The following is a 24,016-nucleotide window of genomic DNA, read 5'->3' as shown; positions in this document are numbered from 1 at the left end:
CAAACTAAGGTCCATCTAGTCAAAGCTATGGTTATACCAGTAGTCATGTATGGATGTGAGAGTTGGACTATACAGAAAGCTGAGTGCCGAAGAATTGATGTTTTTGAACTGGGGTGCTGGAGAAGACTCTTGAGAGTCCCTTGGACTGCAAGGAGATCAAGCCAGTCAATCCTAAAGGAAATCAGTCCTGAATATTCATTAGAAGGACTGATGCTGAAGCCGAAACTTCAGTACTTTGGCCACCTGATGCAAAGAATTGACTCATTTGAAAAGACCCTGATGCTGGGAAAGATTGAAGGCAGGAGGAGAAGGGGACAACAGAGGATGAGATGGTTGGATGGCATCACCAACTCGATGGACATGAGTTTGAGCAGGCTCTGGGAGTTGGTGATGGACAGGGAGGCCTGGCAGTGCTGCTGTCCATGGGATTGGGAAGAGTCGGGCATGACTGAGCGGCTGAACTGAACTGAACTGAACTGCCCCCTGTTCCTGTAATGCTCTTCTTGCCAAGCTTATTCCCTCACCTCCTTCAGATCTTTGCTCAGAGGTCACCGTCTTGGTGAGGCCTCCCTCCCCCTCACAGGCTGACATCTTGCCTACTACTTGTTTATTGCCAGTGTACTTCCACTAGAATGTCAGCTCTAAGAGGGCAGGCAGTTTGCTGGCAGCTGTTGTCCTCAGTGTCTAGAACAGTGCCTGACACATAGCAGGCAGTCAGGAAGAACCGTTGAATGAAGGGGTGGAACTTCTTCACATCAGGGACTGTGTGTCTGCTCACCACTTAGATCTCCGGTGTCTCGCACCGTAACTGACTGTCTAATTGTCCTATTTTCAGGAAGGGACTTTTAGGAAGAGACTTTCCCCTGGTCTTTCCAATGCGCATGGCTTTGCACATAGTGTGGCTGCTATAAACATTTGTGATGCGTTTTAACCCAGCGTGTTGCAACTAGGCCACGGGCTCTTCAGTTCCTCGGCAGGGAAACAGGCGTGCGGATGTTCCAGGGCCCCTTGGAGAAGTAGTGAACGAACAGCACAAAGCGCGCCCCCTTCTAAAGGACTTTTCAAAACCCAGGCTGAAGAGCTTTCTGACCTCTTCACGTTAACCACAACTATTTATGCCCCCACCCCCTTTTTGGGCCGGTGTGGTTGTCCCCTCCTCTGGCCGAGGGATAGCGAAGAACGGAACCCCCCGCCCCGCCCCAGTGTGGACATCCGCGGTGCCTGAACTGCCGCGAGGGGTCCTCCTCCCCAGCCCGGAGCCCGGCGGGGCGCGCGAGTGCGGGGGGCGCGCGGTGGCTCCGCGCGGGGATGCGCGCGCGCGCCTGCCTCGCCTCCCTCGCCCGCTCCGGTGGCTACGTGCTTTCTTTGTCAATGAGGCGCCGCTCTGAGCTGCAGTAACACTCTCGGCCCGGGAGCCGGAGCCGGAGCTGGAGCCCCAGCAAGCGAGCGAGGAGAGCGGGGCGGAGAGGCAGCAGCCGGAGGGAGGGTCCCGAGCGCGCCCAGCACCCGCCGGCCCCCGCGGCTCGCAGCCTCACCCACTCAGTCTGCGGAAGCCCTCCCGGGGGTGGGGGCTCCGGGCGGCGCCCGTTCCATCCTCGTTGCCCGGGGCGCGCCGGCGCGCGGAGACAGGCGCCGTGGGAACCCCGGCCCGCTCCCGCCGCGGCTCCATGCGGCCCGGGTCGCTGCAGGGGTGAAGCCGCGGCTCCGCGGAGCCCGCTCCGGGCACGGCAGCACGAGCTAGCGAGTCGCGCCTCCCGGCGCCCCCGCCTCCCGGCGCCCCCGCCCTCCGGCGCCCGGGCCGGAGATGCCCGGTGAGGACCGGGGTGTCAAAGGCTGGGCTCCCCGGAGCGGTGCGGAGCGAGGCAGCGGCCTGGATGTGTGAAGCGTCCTCATGGCTCGGCAGGAGGCGAAGCCCCAGGGCCCGAGGGAAGGTGGGCCGGCGGCGCGGGGTCGCAGGGGCCGGCTCCAGGCGCACGGGCTCAACCGGGCCGCCGGGAGAGCTGCGCGCTTCCCGGGCGTGAGGGGCTCGCGTGCCGCGTCCCAGGATGCGCCGCCGCTGCTGCTGGGACTCCTGCTGCTGGCGGCCCTCCCCGAGCACTGCCTGGCCGACCCGGGTAAGCACTTGGCGGCTGCTTTGCGCCCGCGGAGGTTTCTGGAGGAGCGGGACGGCCCATCCAGGCCGGTACCTGATCGGGTGGCGGTGGATGGGGAGATCTTTGCAGCACCGGCGCTAGGATTTTCCCCGCCCTTTGCTGCTGCAACAGCAGGCGAACTGTCAGAAATCTGTTTCCCGGGAAGGCAGGCACCGTTGGGCGGGGAAGTAAAAAGAAGTGCATTCGCGTCTTCCTTCTGGACAAGTTGCAGATCCTTCCTAGTGGTCCCATAGGCACGCTTCATTTAGATAAAAACACGCTGTGTTTACGACACCTGAAAAGGGATGTGTTTTAGTAGGACACATTTCAGGGTGGGGACGTCCACTATGATTTGGGCTCCCTGATGGGTGGCCACTGTGTTTTGACTGCACGGAATGGCCCAGAGAGTTTTAGGCAATTCCCACGTCGGCGTTTTCCTCTCTATTTTGACAGGAGACTCCTTTACTTTGGGGATAGAGGTACCTAAAATAATTTAATCTTGCAAAGGGTTCGAGTATATAATTCACTGTTTGCAGGAACGTTAGTTAAAACTAACAACACTTGACTCTTTGACTCCCAAGAATCCTCGGGAAATAGATTTCTGTAATTTCTTGGACTGATTTGAAAAATCTGTTGTAACTGTTTAGGGGAGATTATTCTGCTAATGTTCTTCAAAACTTACTCTGCTGTCAGCAGTTGCCTTTGAAATAAGAATGATAACTATGGCACTTGTAAAGGGCAGGCTTTTGTGATAAAATTCTGGGCTCTTGGTACATTTCATTTATCAAGGAATATAGCCTTCGTTTCAGCCAATATGATCCTGTAGTTCTGTAGGTTTTAGCACTGTTTTTATCCCCCAGTGTGCCCCATCCCCCAGGTTAAATTAAATCTCCTTATTATGAAGGCGCTCACACTGTTTTAGGTTTCGGGTTAAAAATATCTCCTGTCTACAATAACTTAATTCAAAGCCCATTTTCCTTTGATTCACTTAAAGGGTCACTGACATGAGGTGTCTCTGTGTGCTAGCTGCTGTCCAGGAATTGTCTGTTGTGATTATAGTGGTTAGAAAGTTCAGTAATCTTTGGCTGTAAGCCCAAGACCTGGAAAAAGCTTCTGAAGAACTTCAGCCCCCAGTTTTTACGCCTCTTGCAGTTTTCAGTGATGTGTATTTGGTGTACTGATTAAAAGGTAAGTTCTGAGTCAGACACATATAAATACCTTAGTATTTATTGGATCAGAAACATGCTTTGAGTTTTTATTTTAAATGAATCAAATTTTTAATAGTTTTGTGAACTGTTTATGATATGCCAACTTTTGAATATTCTTCATTTGAGTGCAGATATCAAAAACTGTTCAACCAATTTGTAGTATTTGAAATTTAGACTTTTATGTATTGATCCTGTTTGCCCTGATATGTCAGATGATTTCCTTTGGTCATTTTGGAATTTCTGATCTCTCTTCTGACCTTTGTACATTGCCCCTTCTGAACCTCTGACTTTTCTTGGCTATTCTTTCAGACTGCCAGAGCCTGACTTAGGGAACTTCGGGTCTGTATCTTTTGGCTTTAGCCTGGGAATCCTTTTCCTTTATTCTCGTAGTGTGGTGATCCTGGGGATCACTAGGAAAGATGCTTTGATTTAAATGATGGTAAAAATCAGTAAGGGCTTCCCAGGTGGTTCAGTGGTAAAGAATCCTGCCAGTGCAGGAGACATGAGTTTGATCCTGGTATTGGGAAGATCCCCTGGAGAAGGAAATGGCAACTCACTCCAGTATTCTTGCTTGGGAAATCCCATGGACAGAGAAGCCTGGTGGGCTACAGTCCATGGGGTCCCAAAAAGAGTCAGACAGGACTTAGTGACCAAACAACAACAACAAAAATCAGTGAAGTTGATGTTGTTCCCCATCGTTACCTGTCTTTTCTCACTAGAGTGACTTGTCGTTTCATCTGTGTTTTCTGGGTGTCCTTTCTGCTGACACCCTTGATGACCGATTCCTCGTGTGCAGCTCACCTGTGGATCCAAAGTCTACCGCCGGGCCCCAGGGTTTTCTGTGTGTTTGCCGCTCATTCAACGTCATGACTTGTTTCTCTCTCCCTGGATGAGTTAAGCACTGGGCTCCCTGTTTTGCCTCCTGCTTGTGTTCATTTGTTTTCTGATTTCTACCTGAGGAGCTTTCCTGCGGGGTGAGTGTGTCTTGGACCCAAGGCAGGGAGTTCCGTGGGATTTGTGGAGGAAGTAGTGTCTGGAGGGAGGCAGGAGAACCAGTGACAGTTTCCTGAGACCTTCCGCTTTCAACTGACTCCCTGGTTTTGGGCTTTTTCTGAGTTGGAGCTGTGGCTTGGTGCTGCCACTGACTGCGGAGTGGGTCTGAGACCGAGTTGCCTGAGAAGCCAAACCCATGACACTTGGATCCTCCTGAGGGTGCTAACTTGCTACAGCCGTGCTATTTGCGTGGTTGCTCACCTTGTTTCTAAGCAAGGCTAAGCCAGACCTTTGTCTTGCCTGACAAGTGGGTAAAAATAGATCTGTTTCTGGACAACGCTACAGGCCCTTTGTGTCCTGGAGTCCCTGCAGTGTGTTCCAGCCCACCTCCACCCACTCTGCCCCAAAGTCTTTTGCTTTAATATGCCTGAGGGATTGGGGTACTGTCTTCCAAACTGAAGAAACTCCGGAGTGTCTTCTCTCCGACTTCCTCTCCTAACTTCCGCCCCCAGGGAACCCTTGCTCCCAGGCAGTTTCTTCTGCTTTGCCTGTGGGAGGCTGGTGTGGGAAAGATGGTTCTTTATAGCAGCGACCTCTGACGCCTCCCCATTCTCTTTTGCCCTCCAGTGCTCTGGGAAGATTGGTAAAGTTCGAATTTGACTCCCCGATCTTCTTAACTGCTGATCTTCCACTGAACTGATGTTAGTAAACATTTCCTGTGTGTCTTTTTGTGCAGGTACCGTAGTCATTCCTTTACCTGGCTTCTCTGGGCCTCAGTTCTCTTGTCTGTAAAATGGGGCTAATAATAGCTCCAATCTCACTGGGTTGTTGTGAAGATTCAATGAGTTAATAGAGCTGAAGTATTTAAAATAGTGTTTGGTACACAGTAAATGCTCAGTGAATGCCAACTATTCTTATAAAGCAACAGAAACCGACTGAATATTCACTCTGTGCAGGTACTACATTGGGGCAGGGGATACAGACATGAATCTGGGTAATATAGTTTATAGAAGCCCCTCTTGAACAGGGTGATATGAGTCCTTGAACTGTGATACAGTGTGGTCAGAGCTAATGAAATGAAGGCACAGTTAATTCTGAAAGACTGGGAGCTTTGGAGAATGAGTAGATGTTGACAGAGTTGATGATGGCATTTCAGGCAGAGGAGAACGGTTCTTTGTGACCAGAGCACAGGATGCTATAGGAGGAATAGCCTGGACTCTCTCCCTGCCCTGGAGCCTTCCCAAGGCCCCCTCACAGGCATTCCACCCTCCTGCCCCTCCCCTGAAGGGCGCTCTGCTTCTCCCACCAGCTTCTAAGTTCCTGATTTATCTGTTTCCCTCTGGCCTGTTACAATGTGCAGCACAGCCTAGGCACTTACTGAGGTTTCAGCATTCTTTCACTCCTGTTCCCTCAGTTTGGCTGATTCTGTTAAATGTTAGAATAATTATCTCATTTAAGTAACCCACAGCAAGTTGTGAATGACTGCTTTATTCAGGGAATGTATTTGCATTTTGAAAGAAGGGTTTGCTGATACCAGGGGATCTCTAATTGAGTGCAATACATGGGGGGTAATTTGGCCTAGGAGGTCTTTTTTGCCCCCTCCAACCTTCTGCACATCATCAGCTTGGAGTCCCATTTGAAACAAGTGCAACAGTTCATTCATTCATTCAGTGTATCTGGAGTGCCTCAGCTTTCTGAGGTTACAGTAATGAATGAAATCAAACTCCCATTCTCATGGCAATAAGGAAGTAGCCCAGTGCTTTCCAGATTTTACTGGGCATTCGAATCACTTGAAGATCCTGTTGCAGCTTCTGATATGGTAGGTCTGGGATAAGGCTTATGTGCTGTGCTTATTCGCTCAGTCGTATCTGACTCTTTGTGACCCCATGGACTGTAGCCTGCCAGGCTCCTCCATCCAGGGGATTTTTCAGGCAAGAATATTGGAGTGGGTTGTCATTTCATCCTCCAGGGGATCTTCCCGATTCAGGGATTGAACCTGCGTCTTTTGTGTCTTCTGCATTGCAGGCAGATTCTTTACCTTCTGAGCCATCAGGGAAGCCTGGTTCTGCATTTCTAACAAGCACCAGGGTGATATTGATGCTGGTGGTTTGCTGACCCCACCAAAGGCAGCGAATGAATATAAACAAATAAATGTAGGTTGGATGGTGGTAAGAAAAATAAACCAGGGTAAGAGGATAATAAGAGCTTAATGCCTACATGCGTGTGTGCCCTCACACATGTGCTCAGTTACCGGAGTGATGGGGGAAGGCCCCATGATGAGGTGACGTTGAGTAGATACTTAAAAATCTGGGAAAAGATATTCAGGCGACTGCAAAGGCCTTGAGGAGAGATTCTCCTCAAGGCAGGGAACAGCAGGGAGGCCACATGGAATTGAGTGAATAGGGGGAGGGTGGTAAGAAATGATGTTGAAGGGGAAATGTTTAACATGCCATATCACGTAAAACATTTTGGCAAAGTAAAGACTGTGTTTTACTTTGGATGAGATTAAGCAAGGGATGAGATAATCTGACTCAGTTTTAGAAAAAAATCCCTGGCTATTTTGGGAACAAAAGACTTTAAGGTCAAGGGTGGAAATGGGGAGACCAGGTAGGATGGCTTAGACAGTGGGGAGAAATGGTTAGATTTTGGACAGATTAAAAAAATATTTTGATCATTCTGAATGGCTTGTGAGATCTTAGTTCCCCACCTAGGGATTGAACCTACACTCCTTGCAGGGGAAGCTCAGAGTCTTAACCACTGGACTGCCAGTGAAGTCCTGACATCTTTTGAAGATGGAACTGATAAAATTTTCTCATGGATTAGAGGTGGAGTGGGAAATAAAGAGAGGAACCAATATGGTTCCAGGGTTTTTGGCTCAAGCAACTGAGAGGGTGAAGTTGCCATTGAGATGGGGAGGGTTACGGGAGGCTTAGGTTTGGGATAGTAAATAAAGAGTTGGGTTTGGGTATGTTAAGCATGAAATGTTTCTTAAACATCCAAGGGAGATGACAAATAGCTCGTTGAACAAAGTAGTCTGGAATTCCAGGCAGATATTGGGTCCAGAGATATATATTTGGGAGCCATCAGTATGGCTAAGTAAGAAAGTATAGAGAAGCGGGGAGGTGTCAGCAATGAGCCCTAGGATACTTTAGCATTTAGGGGGTTCAGGGAGAAGGGGGGACCAACCAGAGAGACCAAAGATGGCTAAATAGGGACAGCAGTGGATGTTGGGCTTTAAGATGTGGAGGTGTTTGTTGGCCCTGAGAGCGGAGGGGACAAAAGTCTTACTGCAACAGGTTCAAGAAAGAAAGGAAGGATTGGAGGACAGTTGCTTTATGATGTTGTGTTAGTTTCTGCTCTATAGCAGTGTGAATCAACTCTGTGTGTACATGTATCTCCTCCCTTTTGAGCCTCCCTCCCAGCCTTGCATCCCATCCCTCGAGGTCATCACAGATCACCGAACATAGCTCCCTGTGCTACACAGTGGCTTCCGACTAGCTCGCTATTTTACACACGGCAGGCTATATATGTCAGTGCTACCCTCTCAATTCATCCCACCCTATCCTTCTCCCCACTGTGTCCGCAAGTCAGTTCTAAAAAACAGGCAAACAATAAAAAGTCATTCAGTATACGCTTCATATTTTTGGTTTTGCCAAACTTCAAATTTCGGTAAGTATCATTTCATTAAGTGCGCATAATTGTTCAGCATTGATGATTGCGAAGATGTATTATATACAGACATTCTCTCAATAATTAAACAATAACAATTTAAAGAAAAAGAAATGAAGAAGGAAATCAGACAGTGAAAAAGAACTCCTTTAGTCTTTTCTATAAAGAAAAGCAGTCATAGGGGAGGTGGATCAAAAGAGGATTTAGTTAGGATATAATTACATTATACTTGTACTTTTTTCACTTTTTAGACAATCCAATAAATAATATTTGGACTTTTTCACTCTCAGTATTAGTTATTAGTGCTTCAAGGATACTTCAAAGTATCCCAAACTTACCTCCCCTTTCTCCCCCATCTCACAGTGTAAAGATTTGAGGACCAATGAGTCTGTGCTTTTAATATTGACATCAAACAGAACTCAAATGTCCCTTCCCTGCTCCATACTCTTCCTAAAGACGAACATCACTTTGGAAACTGAGATACTGAAGTCCTCCTGAGAGAACCTCTCAGAAGCCTACTTATCGCAAGTCTTAAATTACCAGAATGTGATCTGAGAATATTCAGAATGAATGTGCATGCTTCCTTTTTCATTTTCATCAACCTTCCAGCCTGTATTGTGGTTTTCTTTCTTTTCTTCCTCCTCATCTTTTTTTTTTAAACAAACAACAGCTCCACTCTTCTCCAGACAAAAATGAATAGTTGGAATGACCCTAAAACATTTTCGTTGCTTGACAACACATTACAGGAGATTTCTAAACGCACAGAGGGACACATTATTCTAGATCACGGGATGGCTGCCTTGGATGATGGCTCCCTGTGGGGACTCCAGGACCAAAGGAACAGCTAGCAACTGGGGTATTAGAAATGTCAGTTATTGTCACTGATGGGATGGTAGCATGTGAGTCACATTGATTTGGTGATATTTATCAAGCACCAGGCATATGCCATGTCAAACTCTTCCCTAAATACTGGAGGTCGAGTGGAGACCAAGCCAGACCTGGCCCCTACCCTGTAGCCCAGGACAAGAAACCCTTACTTAGTGGGTGGAGCGGCAGATGGGTAAAGTACCTCTATGAGTAGGTCAGGAGGAAGTGTATGGCAAGACAGAAAGTACCTGCTTTGTTCAAAGAGGTTGTCTTTAACCAGCTGCAATGAGGCTCAGGGTGCCAGAGTTCTGACTTCTAGAGAAAAGCTGGATCTTTATTTCAACTCTTGTTTTCAAATGTCACCAACCAGTTCAGAGTTTTGAAATGTCATGCTGTACAGAAGGCACGCCCATGAGCCACCACTCTTCGTTTTTAAAGTCAAGTTTAATTAAGGTGTAATTTACATACAGTAAAATTCACCCTTTTTAGATGTTCTGCATGGTGGGTTTTGACAGAAACATACACTCATGGATCTACAACCACAATCCAGTTATAGGCCATTTCTGTATTCTCCAAAAATGCCCTCCTGTTCTTTGGCAATTTTCTGCCCACCCCACACACCCCATTCCCGTTAGGCAGATCTATTCTCTGTGTGTATAATTTTGCCTTAAACTGAGAGTCATATTAATGGAATCATACAGTATATAGTGTTTTGTTTTTGGCTTCGCTCGTTGAATATCATATGCCATTGCACCTCTAGTCCTATCCTTTTTATTGTCATGTAGTATTTCACTGTACCACAATTGGCTATCCATTCACCAGTTGATAAACATTTGAGTTGTTTCCAGTTTGGGGCATAAAAGTCTTTGTGTGGGCAGTTTTCACTCATTTGGATAAATACCTAGGAGTGAGGTTTCTGGCCATGTGTGAGGTATGTGTTTACCCTTACAAGAAATTGCCAAATCTTTTCCCAAAGTGACTGTATAATTTTGTATTCCTATCTATGTGAGTTTTAGTTGATCCTCTGCATCTTTACTAGCACTCAATTTTAACTTTTTAAAAATTTAAATTTCAGCTATTCCAATAGTCTTTTAGTGGTACCTCATGATAATTTTAATTTGAACTTCTCTAATTACTAATGATATTATTGTTGCATATCTTTACATCTTTTACATGCCACTTATATATCTACTCTGAAGCACCTATTTAAAAAAATAGGTGTTTTGCCTATTTAAAAAAGTTGATTGTGTGTTTTAAGTCCTTTATCAGATATGGGTTTTTGCAAATATTTTCTTCTAGTCTGTGTGGTTTTTCTTTTCATTTTATCAACAGTGTTTTCCAAAGAACAGAAGTTTTAAATTTCGAATAGCTCCAGTTTATCAACTTTTAAATGTAAGGTTTGTGGTTTTTTGTGTGCTAGGATAGAAGTATTTGTCTAACCCAAGTTTTCAAACACTCATAATTTCTTCTAGAAGTTTTATAGTTTTCAGTCTATGGTCTGTTTCATATTAATTTTTGTATATGGTGCAAGGAAAGAGTTGAAGTTAATGTTTTATTCATACGGATGTTTTATTGTTCCAACACCATTTATTGAAAAGATTATCCTTGCTCCATTGAATTGCCTTGGTACCATATGTTGTGGGTTTATTTCTGGATTCTAGTCTGTTGCACTGATCTATACTTGTCTATTTATTCCAATACAACACTGTCTTGATTTCTGTAGCTCAGAGTTTCTTAACCTTGGCACTATTGACATTTTGGGTTGGGTAATTCTTTGCTGTGGGGACTGTCCTGTGCAGTGTAGGATATTTGCAGCATTCCTGGTCTCTGATAGCTACCCGCACCCTCCACCTCAGTGTGACAACCAAAATGTCTTCAGTTCAGTTCAGTTGCTGTTGTGTCCGACTCTGCAACCCCATGAATCGCAACATGCCAGGCCTCCCTGTCCATCACCAACTCTCGGAGTCTACCCAAACTCATGTCCATGAGTCGGTGATGCCATCCAACCATCTCATCCTCTGTCTTCCCTTTCTCCTCCTGCCCTCAGTCTTTCCCAGCATCAGGGTCTTTTCCAATGAGTCAGCTCTCTGCATCAGGTGGCCACAATATTGGAGTTTCAGCTTCAACATCAGTCTGTCCAATGAACACCTAGGACTGATCCCCTTTAGGATGGACTGGTTGGATCTCCTTGCAGTCCAAGGGACTCTCAAGAGTCTTCTCCAACACCACAGTTCAAAAGCATCAATTCTTTTGCACTCAGCTTTCTTTATAGTCCAACTTTCACATCCATACATGACTACTGGAAAAACCATAGCCTTGACTAGACAGACCTTTGTTGACAATGTAATGTCTCTGCTTTTTAATATGCTGTCTAGGTTGGTCATAGTTTTACTTCCAAGGAGCAAGCGTCTTTTAATTTCATGGCTGCAGTCACCATCTGCAGTGATTTTGGAGCCCCCAAAAATAAATTCAGCCACTGTTTCCACTGTTTCCCCATCTATTTGCCGTGAAGTGATGGGACTGGATGCCATGATCTTAGTTTTCTGAATGTTGAGCTTTAAGCCAACTTTTTCACTCTCCTCTTTTGCTTTCATCAAGAGGCTTTTTAGTTCCTCTTCACTTTCTGCCATAAGGGTGGTGTCATCTGCATATCTGAGGTTATTGATATTTCTCCTGGCAATCTTGATTCCATCTTGTGCTTCATCCAGCCCAGCGTTTCTCATGATGTATTCTGCATATAAGTTAAATAAGCAGGGTGACAATATACAGCCTTGACATACTCCTTTTCCTATTTGGAACCAGTCTGTTGTTCCATGTCCAGTTCTAACTGTTGCTTCCTGACCTGCATACAGGTTTCTCAAGAGGCAGGTCAGGTGGTCTGGTATTCCCATCTCTTTCAGAATTTTCCACACTTTGTTGTGATCCACACAGTCAAAGGCTTTGGCATAGTCAATAAAGAAGAAATAGATGCTTTTCTGGAACTCTCTTGCTTTTTCAATGATCTCGCAGATGTTGACAATTTGATCTCTGGTTCCTTTTCCTTTTCTAAAACCAGCTTAAACATCTGGAAGTTCATGGTTCACATATTGCTGAAGCCTGGCTTGGAGAATTTTGAATATTTCAGACATTGCTAAATGTTCCCTTCAGGGTAAAATTTCCCCTCATTGAGTTCTGCTGCTCAAGCTTTGTGATAAATCTTGAAATCAGGTAGTATGAATTGTCTAACTTTCTTCATTTTCAAAATCTTTTTGGATGCTCTATGGTTTATGCGTTTCCATATAGATTTTAGTATCTTCTTGTCAATCTCCATAAAAAAGAGTTTGTGTGAGTTTTGATTGGGATTTCACTGAATCTAGATCAACTGGAGAAGATTGATATCTCCACAATATTGAATTTTTTGATCCATGAATATCTTCCTCTTTTTATTTAGGTATTCTTTCTTTCATTAATGTTTTATAGCTTTCAGCATATGCATTTTGTACATAGGTATTTCATGTTTTTCAATGTTTTGGTAAATAGTATTTTAAAATTTCTTTGTTAGTATATAGAAATATGATTTTATTTATTTATTTATTTTTTCCCTCGGTGATGTCCGGCTGCAAACCATTCTTAGTGCCCACGGTTCTGAGCACTGAGCATAGAAATAGCCACTTCCTCTCTGCCCCAACGGCACAGGTGCAGCAGGGCGGCCGCACCTGTGGTGCCAGCGAGTCCGGCATCTGCAGGGCAGTGAAAAATATGATTTTAAAATATTAATCTTGTGGGAATTCCTTGGCAGGCCAGTGATTAGCACTCTGCACTCTCACTACCAAGAGCCTGGGTTCCATTCCTGGTCAGGGAATTGAGATCCCACAATCTGTGCAGTGTGGCCAAAAAGGGAAAAAAAAAAAAAAATTAATCTTGTGTCATGTGACCCTTCTAAAATGCACTTTAGTTCGAGTCGCTTTTTACAGACTCTTTGGGATTTTTCTAAATACAAAATCATGTTATCTATGAATAGATAGTCTTATTTCCTTCTATCAAATCTATGTGCCTTTTATTTCTTTTTCTTGCTTTATTGCACTTGCTAGAATGTCAAGTACATTGTTGAATAGGAATGGGGAGAGTGGGCATCCTTGCCCTAATCTCAGTCTTGGAGGGAAAACATTTCAGTCTTTCACTACTGTGGTATTAACTGTAGTTTGAATTTTGTTTTTTTGTAGAGGCCCTTTATCAGGTTGAGGAAGCTTAGTTCTATTCCTAGTTTGCTATGAATTTTTTTTTTATCATGAATGAATATTAAATTTTGTCAAGTTTGTTCTCTCTTGGAATCACCACCAAGTTTTTCTTTTTTAGCCTGTCCTTCTTTTTAGTCTGATTTTAGGATACTGAATCAATCTTGTATTCCTGGGAGAAACTCCAGCTTAGTCATGATGTTTGTTCCAGTTGGGTCTAATTTTCTAATCTTTTCGTTAGGAATTGTTAAAGCCTTATATTTCTGAAGGATATTGGTCTGTAGTTTTGTTTTCCTGAAATGTTTGTCTGGTTTGGAACAAAGATAATGCTGTTCTATAAAATAGTAGGGAAGTGTTTTCTGTTCTCTCTTATCAAAGTGTTTGTGTAGAATTAGTATTATTTTTCTCTTTAGGCCTATGGTCTTAAAAGTGAGAAGATCCCTCAAGGATTTCTTTAGTAAAATAAAAAGGATCAGGTATCTCTGGTATATTTGCTCATTTTCAGGGCTGCCAGTGGACACTTAGACATTAGGACAGAGGTTAGTTTTGGGTCTAGAATGATCTGAGTGAGGGGAAATTGTGTTGAATGAGTTCAGGAAATGGGTCAGATTGTTTGCTGTTGATCAAGTCACTTTCTGGGGCCTTAGTTACCCCGTCTGTGAACAAAAGCCTTAGGATCTTCACGTCTTCCTTCATTCCCCCTGTTGTGTGTTTGTGAGCCCTAAGCAGATGTTTTTGTGGGTTAGACCAATTCATTTCTTACCTCTTCCTACATTAGTGGCAAGCCCAGTCAAGGACTCTCATTCTAAAAAGGGGAGAGATTTCCCATGGTTTTCTGTCAGGGTTCCAACCTGAAGCCCAGACAAATGCTGGCTTATCTTTAATCTTCATCTAAAAATTGTAAAAGTAATACATACAGTACTTTATTAAATTCAAGTAATGCACAGTATATGCAGCAAAATGAAAAAGGCCCTGATGGCTCAATTGCTGTTTGCTAGAGTTCTGTTGTTAAGCAAGTATAATAGGTCCTTCCAATCTTTTTTTCATACAAAAATTTGTATAAGTATTCTCACAATTTTTCTAAGATATAAAGGGTGTAATATTTACCTTTCTCTTTTCATTTACCATTGTATTATTGCTCTCTTTCCATATGAGAGAGTAAATTTTGTCATAAGAGAATTTGAACTTCTCCCAGAAATATAGAAAAGCCTTTATTATAAAAGGTAACAAATTTAAAACCATTGGATTCAATTAAAATATCATCCTTAGACCATTCTTCCTCTTTTCTCTACTCTTTGCCTTCCTTCCCTGGAAAATATTTCCACACATGTTTAAGAAAGATCATGGGCCCTTTTAAACACCAAATAGAACAGGGATAAACGTTGTGTATAAACCAACTAATGCAGATGTAAATAGGGCCAAGGCGCTGCCTCAAGCTTTAGCCCAAGGTCATTGCTACACCTGCCATCTGTCTACTCAGGCGAGACTTTGCCTAATGCATCCTAACCACAAGAGGGGAATTTAATTTTGATTTATATATGTTAAATCTATTCTTAGCGTGAAAGAAAACCTCCTGACGTCAGAAACACAAAATGACTTTGGTATTTATGCAGTGCCAGTAAATAGGAAGGCCTAGGGTATTTCTCACTTTACTCTTTCAATGTGAAATATGGAATTAAGTGCTAGAATGGACCCAGGGCTCCCGGACCGGCCCCTCCTCTTCTGTCTCTGGTGGTGAATGTTGCTCCTCTGCCACTTGTCTTTTATTTACCAAACGCCAAGAGTGAACCGAGGGAGCCTGAAGACAGATGTGCCCGAGAAGAAAGCGTGTTGAAATTAATAGTACAGCTTCTGAGTCCTTACTGAAAAGAGCTGAGCCAAAATCTCTCTACACCTACAGATGGCATTATCAATTGTGAGTCTTTGTTTTGAAAAGAATAGGAGGGCCTGGGTTATGAGCATTTTGGGAATATAATTAAACTGGATGGAAGTATATTAAAAAAATCACTGCCATAGAGCTATCTTTGGCAGTTTCCTCTTACTATCTTATTAATACTGGAGGTGAGCACATGAATCAACCTGGTGAATCCCAGGGAAACATTACCTTTTTTTCCAGTGGTATGGAGTATGAGTTCCTGCTCTTAGTCCAGCAATATAATGACATTTGAAACGAGGGTTTTCCCGCTGTTATGGTTAATGTGATGTATTTACTTTTCCTTAAGGGGATACTTGTCCTCAGAGTTTGGTAGAGCACTTCACAGTTGTAGAAGCATGATCTTGTTTGAATCTCATATCACTCCTAGGACGGGGTTGAGAAAGTAATTGGCTAAAAGTCACAGTGGTCCTGGGATTTTTACATTATTCTGTGATTCAAGGAACAGATTACCTACTACTCAACTAAAACTAGCTCAAGTAAGGGGCCCCAGGCCACAGGGAAATCTCATGTGACAGATTTGGAATGGCAATGAAATATAATGGGGCCACGTAGACAATATAACTAATTGATAGAAACCATAGCTAACATTTTTGAGCATTTACTCCTGTATCAACTCATTTGATTTTCACAACAGCCCTGTGACACAGGTTCTGTTATGACCCCCAGGTTTCAGCTGTGGGAACTGAGGCAAAGAGCAATTTAACAGTAATGTATTCAGTTGTCACACAGGTAAGTGTCAAGGCTGGGATTTGAACCCAGGCAGTTTGATTCCACGGCTCTCAATCTACTTTTGCTCATGCCTTTCTTGACACTGAAAGGCTGAGGTTACTGGATTTGTGTCTCACCGACCAGGGGGCCTCTGGTCTGTCTTTTCCTGCAGGCTGGGTCTGTCCATCTGCCTCTTTCTGCAGCCTGGCTTTCTCTGCTTACCTGTAGCTTCTGGGTTCTCCCATAACAAGGGGGCCTTGCTTGCTGTGGTGCTCACTGCAGCCAGAGTTGGCAGGACTTTTCCATTTCTGTGTCCACCCTCCAGTCTCAGTCCCAGTCCTATATTTCCCAAGAGGGAGCATCAGGCTGTCATAGTCTGGCCCAAAAAGTAAGGATTTGACCCCTCATCTGATCAGCAGAGGCCAGAGGCAAAGGGGCACGTGGTTCAAAAATACCTTCCTAGGCTGACCCCTCCTTCGGCCATAGCCGTGGGGAAGGTACAGTTTTAAATGAGGTGGTACAGGATCGAGCAGACTTCCCCAAATGTGTCTCCTCCCTCATCACAGTGAAAACAAGCTCATGTGCTCATTTTGTGAAAAAGGACGACGACCAGTAGCCTGATTTATAGACTTGGACAATTTCCATGGTGTAAATACTGTCACCATGGCTGATTTTAAGCTACCGATGTGACAATGGAATTGGGAAGAGATGCACACGTTTGGCTGAGCACCAAGATGATCCTATCCATCTTCCGACTGGATGCAGGGCCACTTACACAGTAAGTGCAGGATGTCTCCACGGAGTTTGAAGTCTAGGCTAACCAAGTAGGCAGGTTTATAATTATGTCAAAGGGAAGAAGAGTTCAAGGAAGAGAAGGTGGAAGTTAGATTTGGCTCACGCAGCCTAAAATAACTTGTCCTGAGTGTGCCATCCTACGGGCAGGTGGAGATGCTTTCTAAAAAAAAAAGATGCAACTTCCTTTGCCTGTAGTACCTCACTTGTAACATATAATTAACCCTTTCACTGATTTTAAGATGCCAGACCTCATTTTCTTGGAGGGGCATTGACCTAGTTTTTTTTTTTTTTTTTTAATGTATTTTACTTTTGGGCTGTGCTGGGTCTTCGTTGCTGTGCCTGGGCTTTCTCTAGTTGCAGCGAGTGGGCTTGCTCTCTAGTTGTGGTGCTTGGGCTTCATGGTGGTGGCTTCTTGTTCTGGAGCGTGGGCTCTAGAGCACAGGCTTAGTTGTCCCACACCATGTGGAATTCTCCTGAACCAGGGGTTGAACCCATATCCCCTGTATTGGCAGGCGGATTCCCAACCACTGGACCACCAAGGAAGTCCCAATGGGATAATTTTTCCTTGCTTCTCATAGTCAGCACGTCCCCCTCCTTTGCTGATGTTATTAAGAAACTCCTTTCTTCCACCTTCCTAACCTAGAGATGCTGGGTCCCTGCAGTGGCCTCTGAGACATTTTTCAGCTGCACACACACTATTAGTTTTGACTGGAGGCTTTTATTTATGATCAAAAGGCCATTTCTCAGGTCATGTAATTATGCTAAAAGCCAAGACTGTCTGGTGACTACAGCCTCTGAGAGCATGTCAAACGCCATCATGATTTCACGGCCCGTCTGGGTAACTCTTGCCCTTGCACATCTGGAGCCTTGGCTTCGGTGCATTACTTACAATCCCTCCATCTTTCTGCCTGATGTGGCTCTGTTGTTAACCCTGACCGGCCCTCATCAAAGGATGGAGGTGACCCTTGGGAAACAAGTGATGGGGCATGGATAGTGTAGATCTCTCCTCAGACATGGAGTTCCAAGTGTCCTACTGATTGATGGAAGGTCAGCATCTTTACCTATAAAAATAGTACAATTAATTTATTCTTTTAATTTCCCTGGGGATGTAGCAAGGGAGAAATCTTACAAATCTCACTTCTTTTTTGTCTCATTGGAGGTTTGCCCTAGTTTGTAGGTATGTTGACTTCTGAATATGAGGACAAACATTTATGAAACAGCTACTACTTGTTAGTTGCTGGCAAGAGTTTTGTAGAATTGAACCCCACAGTGACACTGAGATAGTTCCTGTCCGTTTTGCTTGGGGGAAACTAAGATTGAGAAGACATTTATGAACCTGACTTGCCTAAGGGCACTGTTGCTTGGAAGTGTTGGGAATGGGATTTAAAACCAGATTTGACTACAATGTCAATATATTTTTAGCTTTACTCTGCAGGCCTCCTCCCACCTCCTGCCCTGCCCCATTTTATTAAATCTGCAAGCATACAAAAGAGTTGAAAGTACTGTACAGTGAATAGCCACGCACCTACCACTTAGATGGTAGGTACTTTGCTATATTTGCTTTATCATATATATGTGTTTATTCTTTCAGTCCCTCTATCAATTCATCTTATTTCTTGATGTGTTTAAAGTAAGTTGCATGGCTAACAAACACATAAAAAGATGTTCAACATCACTCATTATCAGAGAAATGCAAATCAAAAGCACAGTGAGGTACCATTACACGCCAGTCAGAATGGCTGCTTTCCAAAAGTCTACAAGCAATAAATGCTGGAGAGGGTGTGGAGAAAAGGGAACCCTATTACACTGTTGGTGGGAATGCAAACTAGTACAGCCACTATGGAAAACAGTGTGGAGATTTCTTAAAAAGCTGGAAATAGAACTGCCATATGACCCAGCAATCCCACTGCTGGGCATACACACCGAGGAAACCAGATCTGAAAGAGACACGTGCACCCCAATATTCATCGCAGCACTGTTTATAATAGCCAGGACATGGAAGCAACCTAGATGCCCATCAGCAGACAAATGGATAAGGAAGCTGTGGTACATATACACCATGGAATATTACTCAGCCATTAAAAAGAATTCATTTGAATCAGTTCTAATGAGATGGATGAAACTGGAGCCCATTATACAGAGTGAAGTAAGCCAGAAAGATAAAGAATATTACAGCATACTAACACATATATATGGGATTTAGAAAGATGGTAATGATAACCCTATATGCAAAACAGAAAAAGAGACACAGATGTACAGAACAGACTTGTGGACTCTGTGGGAGAAGGCGAGGGTGGGATGTTTCAAGAGAACAGCATCGAAACATGTATATTATCTAGGGTGAAACAGATCACCAGCCCAGGTTGGATGCATGAGACAAGTGCTCGGGCCTGGGGCACTGGGAAGACCCAGAGGGATCGGGTGGAGAGGGAGGTGAGGGGGCGATCGGGATGAGGAATACATGTAACTCCATGCCTGATTCATGTCAATGTATGACAAAACCCACTGAAATGTTGTGAAGTAATTAGCCTCCAACTAAAAAAAAAAAAAAAAAAAAAAAGTAAGTTGCAGCCCTTAGTACAGTTCACCTAAATGCTTCAGCATGCATACCAGATTAGAGTTCAATATTTGTTTATGGTTCCTTTTCTTTGAGGTAAACTTTATATACAGAGAAATACAGAAATCTCAAGTCTTGACAAATGCACACACCTGTGTAACCTAAATCCTTGTCAAGATATAGGACATGATCATCACCTCAAGAATGAGTCCCCTCTTGCCCCCTCCAGACATACCTCTCCAGGCATCATGGTTTGATTTTTTGCTTCCCCAGTGGCTTGGCTGGTAAAGAATCCGCCTGCAATGCAGGAGACCTGGTTTCAATCCCTGGGTTGGGAAGATCCCCTGGAGAAGGGAAAGGCTACCTGCTCCAGTACTCTGGCCTGGAGAATTCCACGGACTGTATAATCTATGGGGTCACAAAGAGTCAGACATGACTGAGTGACTTTCACATTGACTTTAATTTCTATATCGTGCAGTCTTAAATAATGTCGCCCGTTGTTTTCACATTGACTTTTCCTTGTGTTATTGATTCGAGGCAGTATTTACTGAGGTATGTGGCAGGCACAGTGCTGGGTGCGGGGAGAACGGAGGGGAGGAAAAAGACATTGGCTCACGTGGAGAGAGAGACGTCAGTCAGCTCCTTAGAGGAAGGAGTATCCCGTTACCAGCAGAGGTGAGAGCTGAAGGGGGAGCGCAGGGTGCTGGGGGAGGCCTGGTGAGTGAGGAGGACGATGGTCAGGGAAGAGCGGTCCAGTGTTCTCGTGTGGCAGCGACTGGCTAAGGTTGAGCAGTGAAAGCTCCTTTAGGCGGGAAGGCGGCGTCTGTCACAGCCCCTGCCTGTCCCACTTCAGTCATGTCTTGACTGAGATGGATTTACTGTGGTGACAACCCAGCCTCCAAGTCTGTAATGGCTTAAAGCCCTGGAGTTTTATTTCTCACTCACGTAGAGACCAACAAGTGCTCCTACATGGCCGGGAGCTCGCTACCACGTGGTGGTTTCAAGGACCCAGGGTCCTGTCTCTGTAGTCTCTCCATCGTCAATCTGTGGCTTCCAAGGCTGCTGTGCTTATCTGCGTTCAGCAGATGGAAGCGGAAAGAGAGTGGGGATCAGATCTGAAAGGGCTGTGCACCATCCTGCCCGCTTTCCATGGATTAGGGCTCGGTAGCTTGGCTGTGTCTGCCTGCAGACAGAAGCCTGGAAACATGGGATGAACCCAAAAGAAAAGAGAACAGGTTTGATGAACAGCCAGCCAGTAATCTGATCCAACAGATTCATTTTACCTGCATGGCCTCTTTAGGCATTTGAGTGTGCTTAAAACTGATTTAACAGCTATGGGGTTTGGAGATAAGGAAACCTGGGTTCAAATCACTGGAACATCAGTTCCAGCAGGTCGGTGGCTTAATCTGTTTTGGTCACTGCTATGTACTCAGTGCCTGGTATACAGTAGGTGTTCAGTAAGCTTTTGTTGAACTTATGTACAGAATTCTCAAAATTCGATAAGGAAATCAACAACCGTAAAATGGGTAAAAGACCTGAATATGCATGTGTGCTAAGGTGCTCAGTTGTGTCCGACTCTCTGCAACCCATCATGGACTATAGCCCGCCAGGCTCCTCTGTCGATGGGATTTTCCAGGCAAGAATACTGGAGTGAGTTGCCATTTCGTTCTTCAGGGAACTTCCTGACCCAGGGGTTGAACCTCTGTCTCCTGAGTCTCCTGCATTGGCAGGCAAATTCTTTACCGCCAAGCTACCTGGGAAGGCTTGAATATTCTTCAGCAAAGAATAAATTAAAAGTAAGCACATGAAAAGATGCTCAACATCATTAGTCACTAGGGAAATATAAATTATTACAAGATACCACTTCATACTAAAATGATGGGTAATATTTTGTAAAAATTTAAAATTACCAGTGCCAATTGTAGTTGAGGTTGGAGCAGTCAAACTTTTATATTGCTGATCGGAATGAGATGTGTATAGCCATTTAAGAAATGATTTCTTTTAAAGTTAAATATACATTTACTTTGTTACCCAGTAATTCTACTCCCAGGCATTTATCCTAATGATAATGAGATAAATGAAAACTTATATTCGTGTAAAAATTTGAGTATTTATAACAGTGTTATTCATAATCACCCAAAGTTAGCAACCCAGATGTCCTTCATCATGTAAATTGATAAACAGACTATGATACATCCATATAGATTAATGGTATATAAGTTTTTAATAAAAAATATACCCCTTTGAAAACAAACCTTTGTTGGTTAGATGAATGAATTCCCCTTCTGTCCTGGGTAATGATAATAGCCACTATTTACTTAGTGCTTATCACGTACTTCTGTTAGTAGGCTGGGAATTGTCTCAGAAAAAAGGTGCTTAGATTTGGACATGGATAGTGGCCACAGGATTAGAAAGAAGAGTAAATGTCTAAATTTCTTTTTCTCTTGTCTCCCACTTTCAGTATTATTCTGAAAATACTGGAGCTCCCTTTCATCTGTATACTGATGAGGAAATTTAATGTATTTTCTTATTGGCTCACTGCTAGGGTAAAAAAAAAAAAAAAATCAGCTATTTTCAACCTCTGTAGTTTTGGAAGACAGATGGTTGCTCCTTAAAGTGAGATTTTCCTTCCTGTGTATAAAACAAATTCTGATTATATTGTACTCATTTGTACTTCAGATGGATGGTGATCAGCTGTCTTTTGTTTGTCAAAAAAGTTTGTGTGGTTTTCAAAGCTATCCTGATGTCTTTTAGTGGAATATAGCATGGAGGCCAGAAGCTCTGATAGTTTTCCTATGGTTTGAGTTTTTGATTGTGGCACCTTTAAAGTAATTTTTTGTTGTTATTGTTGTGACTCATTTCTTGGAGGGTACGTAGGTTTGAGGCTAACTGGAAGGAATTGATTGTATTTTTTCTTTTTCCATAGGAATACAATACTTTTTCCATATCTTATTACCCCTGGCATTGCATCTTTGCTAGTTATTATGGGACTATACAGGCTGAAGACCTCAGCTAGACCAATTGAAGGTGGTAACCCAGCATTCCAGGCAGCAGGAGGTGTAACTACCTTTGTGTGAAGAATACCCTAACCGGTGACCATCAGGGCATTAGAAACCCACCATTCCACTCATTGAAGGGAGCTGCTGATGGTCCAACATGACTGACTTAGCAGCAGCTGATGGTCCAGCAGCTTAGCTTCAAGTCTGTTTCCCCAGACTCTAGTCTTTTTTCAGAAAACTATCCATAAGAAGATGGAAGGATGAAATAAACAGAGATGTATAAGTGAGGTCATTCAGTCGTGTCCAACTCTGTGACCCCATGGACTGTAGCCTACCAGGCTCCTCCGTCCATGAGATTTTCCAGGCAAGAGTACTGGAGTGGGCTGCCATTTCCTTCTCCAGAGGATCTTCCCAACCCAGGGATCGAACCTGGGTCTCCCGCATTGTAGGCAGACGCTTTACCATCTGAGCCACCAGTGAAGTCGAGAGGATGGAAGGAGTAAATAAACAGAGATGTATAAACACGTAACCAAAAGAAATAGATTGTTAAGGTACTGTGTTTACAGTAGGTCCTTGTTGGTTATCCATTTCAAATATAGCAGTGTATATAGCACAGGGAACTCTGCTCAATATTCTATAATAACCTATTGTGAAAAGAATTTGGAAAAAAAATAGATACATGTATATGTATAACTGAATCACTTTGTTGTACAACTGAAACTGACACAACTTGGGTAATCAACTGTACTCCAATATATTAGGTTGGTGCAAAAGTAATTGCAGTTTTGCATTGTTGAACTTTGCTGTTTGATATTGGAATATACTCTTAAATAAATGTGTTTATGTTATATATCAGTTTAATGTACATTTCTCGCCTTACGATTTTTTTTTGCTAATGACATTACTTGCTGTTTATTTTATATTTATTTTAGACTATAGAAATGATGTTAGACAAAAATCAAATTCAAGCAATTTTTTAAATTCAAATTCAAAATGGGTTGTAAAGCAGTGGAGACAACTTGCAACATCAACAGCGCCTTTGGCCCAGGAACTGCTAACGAACATACAGTGCAGTGGTGGTTCAAGAAGTTTTGCAAAGGAGGAAAGTCTTGAAGATGAGGATTACAGTGGCTGGCCATTGGAAGTTGACATTGACTAATTGAGAGCAATTATTGAAGCTGATCCTTTTACAACTACATGAGAAGTTGCTGAAGAACTCAACGTTGATCATTCAATATGGTCATTTGGCATCTGAAGCGAATTGGAAAGGTGAAAAAGCTTGAAAAGTGGGTGCCTTATGAGCTGACTGAAAATCAAAAAATTGTCATTTTGAAGTGTCGTCTTTTCTTATTCTACGCAACAATGAAATATTTCTTGATTGGATATGATGTGCGAAGAAAGGTAGATTTTATATGACAACTGGCGACAACCAGCTCAGTGGTAGGACCGAGAAGAGGCTCCAAGGCACTTCCCAAAGCCAAACTTGCACCAAAAAAGAGGTCATGGTCACTCTTTGGTGGTCTGCTGCCTGTCTAATCCACTATAGCTTTCTGAATCCCAGCAAAACCATTACATCTGAGAAGTATGCTCAACAAATTGATGTGATGCACTGAAAAGTGCAGTGCCTGCAGCTGGCACTGATCAACAGAAAGGGCCCAGTTCTCCGTGGCAACACTCACTTGCACGTCACACAAACCCAACACTTTAAAAGTTGAATGAATTGGGCTACAAAGTTTTGCCTCATCCGCCATATTCAGCTGACCTCTTGCCAACCAGCTACCACTTCTTCAAGCATTTTGACAACTTTTTGCAGGGAAAATGCTTCCGCAACCAGCAGAAGGCAGAAGATGCTTTCCAAGAGTTCATCGAATCCAGAAGCATGGATTTTTCCATTACAGGAATAAACAAGCTTATTTCTCGTTGGCAAAAAAGTGTTGA

General features: G+C 43.7%; 1 protein-coding gene and 1 non-coding gene across 4 annotated transcripts in view; one reads left to right on the top strand and one right to left on the bottom strand.

Annotated features, from left to right (window-relative positions):
• The first annotated feature begins 1,289 nt into the window (after positions 1-1,289).
• The window catches only part of KIAA1549L (KIAA1549 like), a 297,332-nt gene continuing 274,605 nt past the window's right edge, over positions 1,290-24,016 (top strand). The window contains exon 1 of one of the 3 annotated variants that reach the window (XM_070473197.1): positions 1,290-2,114. In XM_070473197.1, coding sequence (XP_070329298.1) covers positions 1,892-2,114 — 223 coding nt within the window. In that variant the 5' untranslated portion in view covers positions 1,290-1,891. The remainder of the gene's footprint in view (positions 2,115-24,016) is intronic. The other 2 variants (XM_070473196.1, XM_070473198.1) reach the window with 2 other exon arrangements.
• Positions 12,456-12,589, bottom strand: LOC139037258 (small nucleolar RNA SNORA43). Its single transcript, XR_011490088.1, has one exon. It is a non-coding gene; the product is annotated as a small nucleolar RNA SNORA43 (small nucleolar RNA).

Source organism: Odocoileus virginianus, chromosome 10, assembly GCF_023699985.2.
Source record: "Odocoileus virginianus isolate 20LAN1187 ecotype Illinois chromosome 10, Ovbor_1.2, whole genome shotgun sequence".
Lineage (NCBI taxonomy): Eukaryota > Metazoa > Chordata > Mammalia > Artiodactyla > Cervidae > Odocoileus > Odocoileus virginianus.
This window is presented reverse-complemented; position numbering and strand designations above follow the sequence as displayed.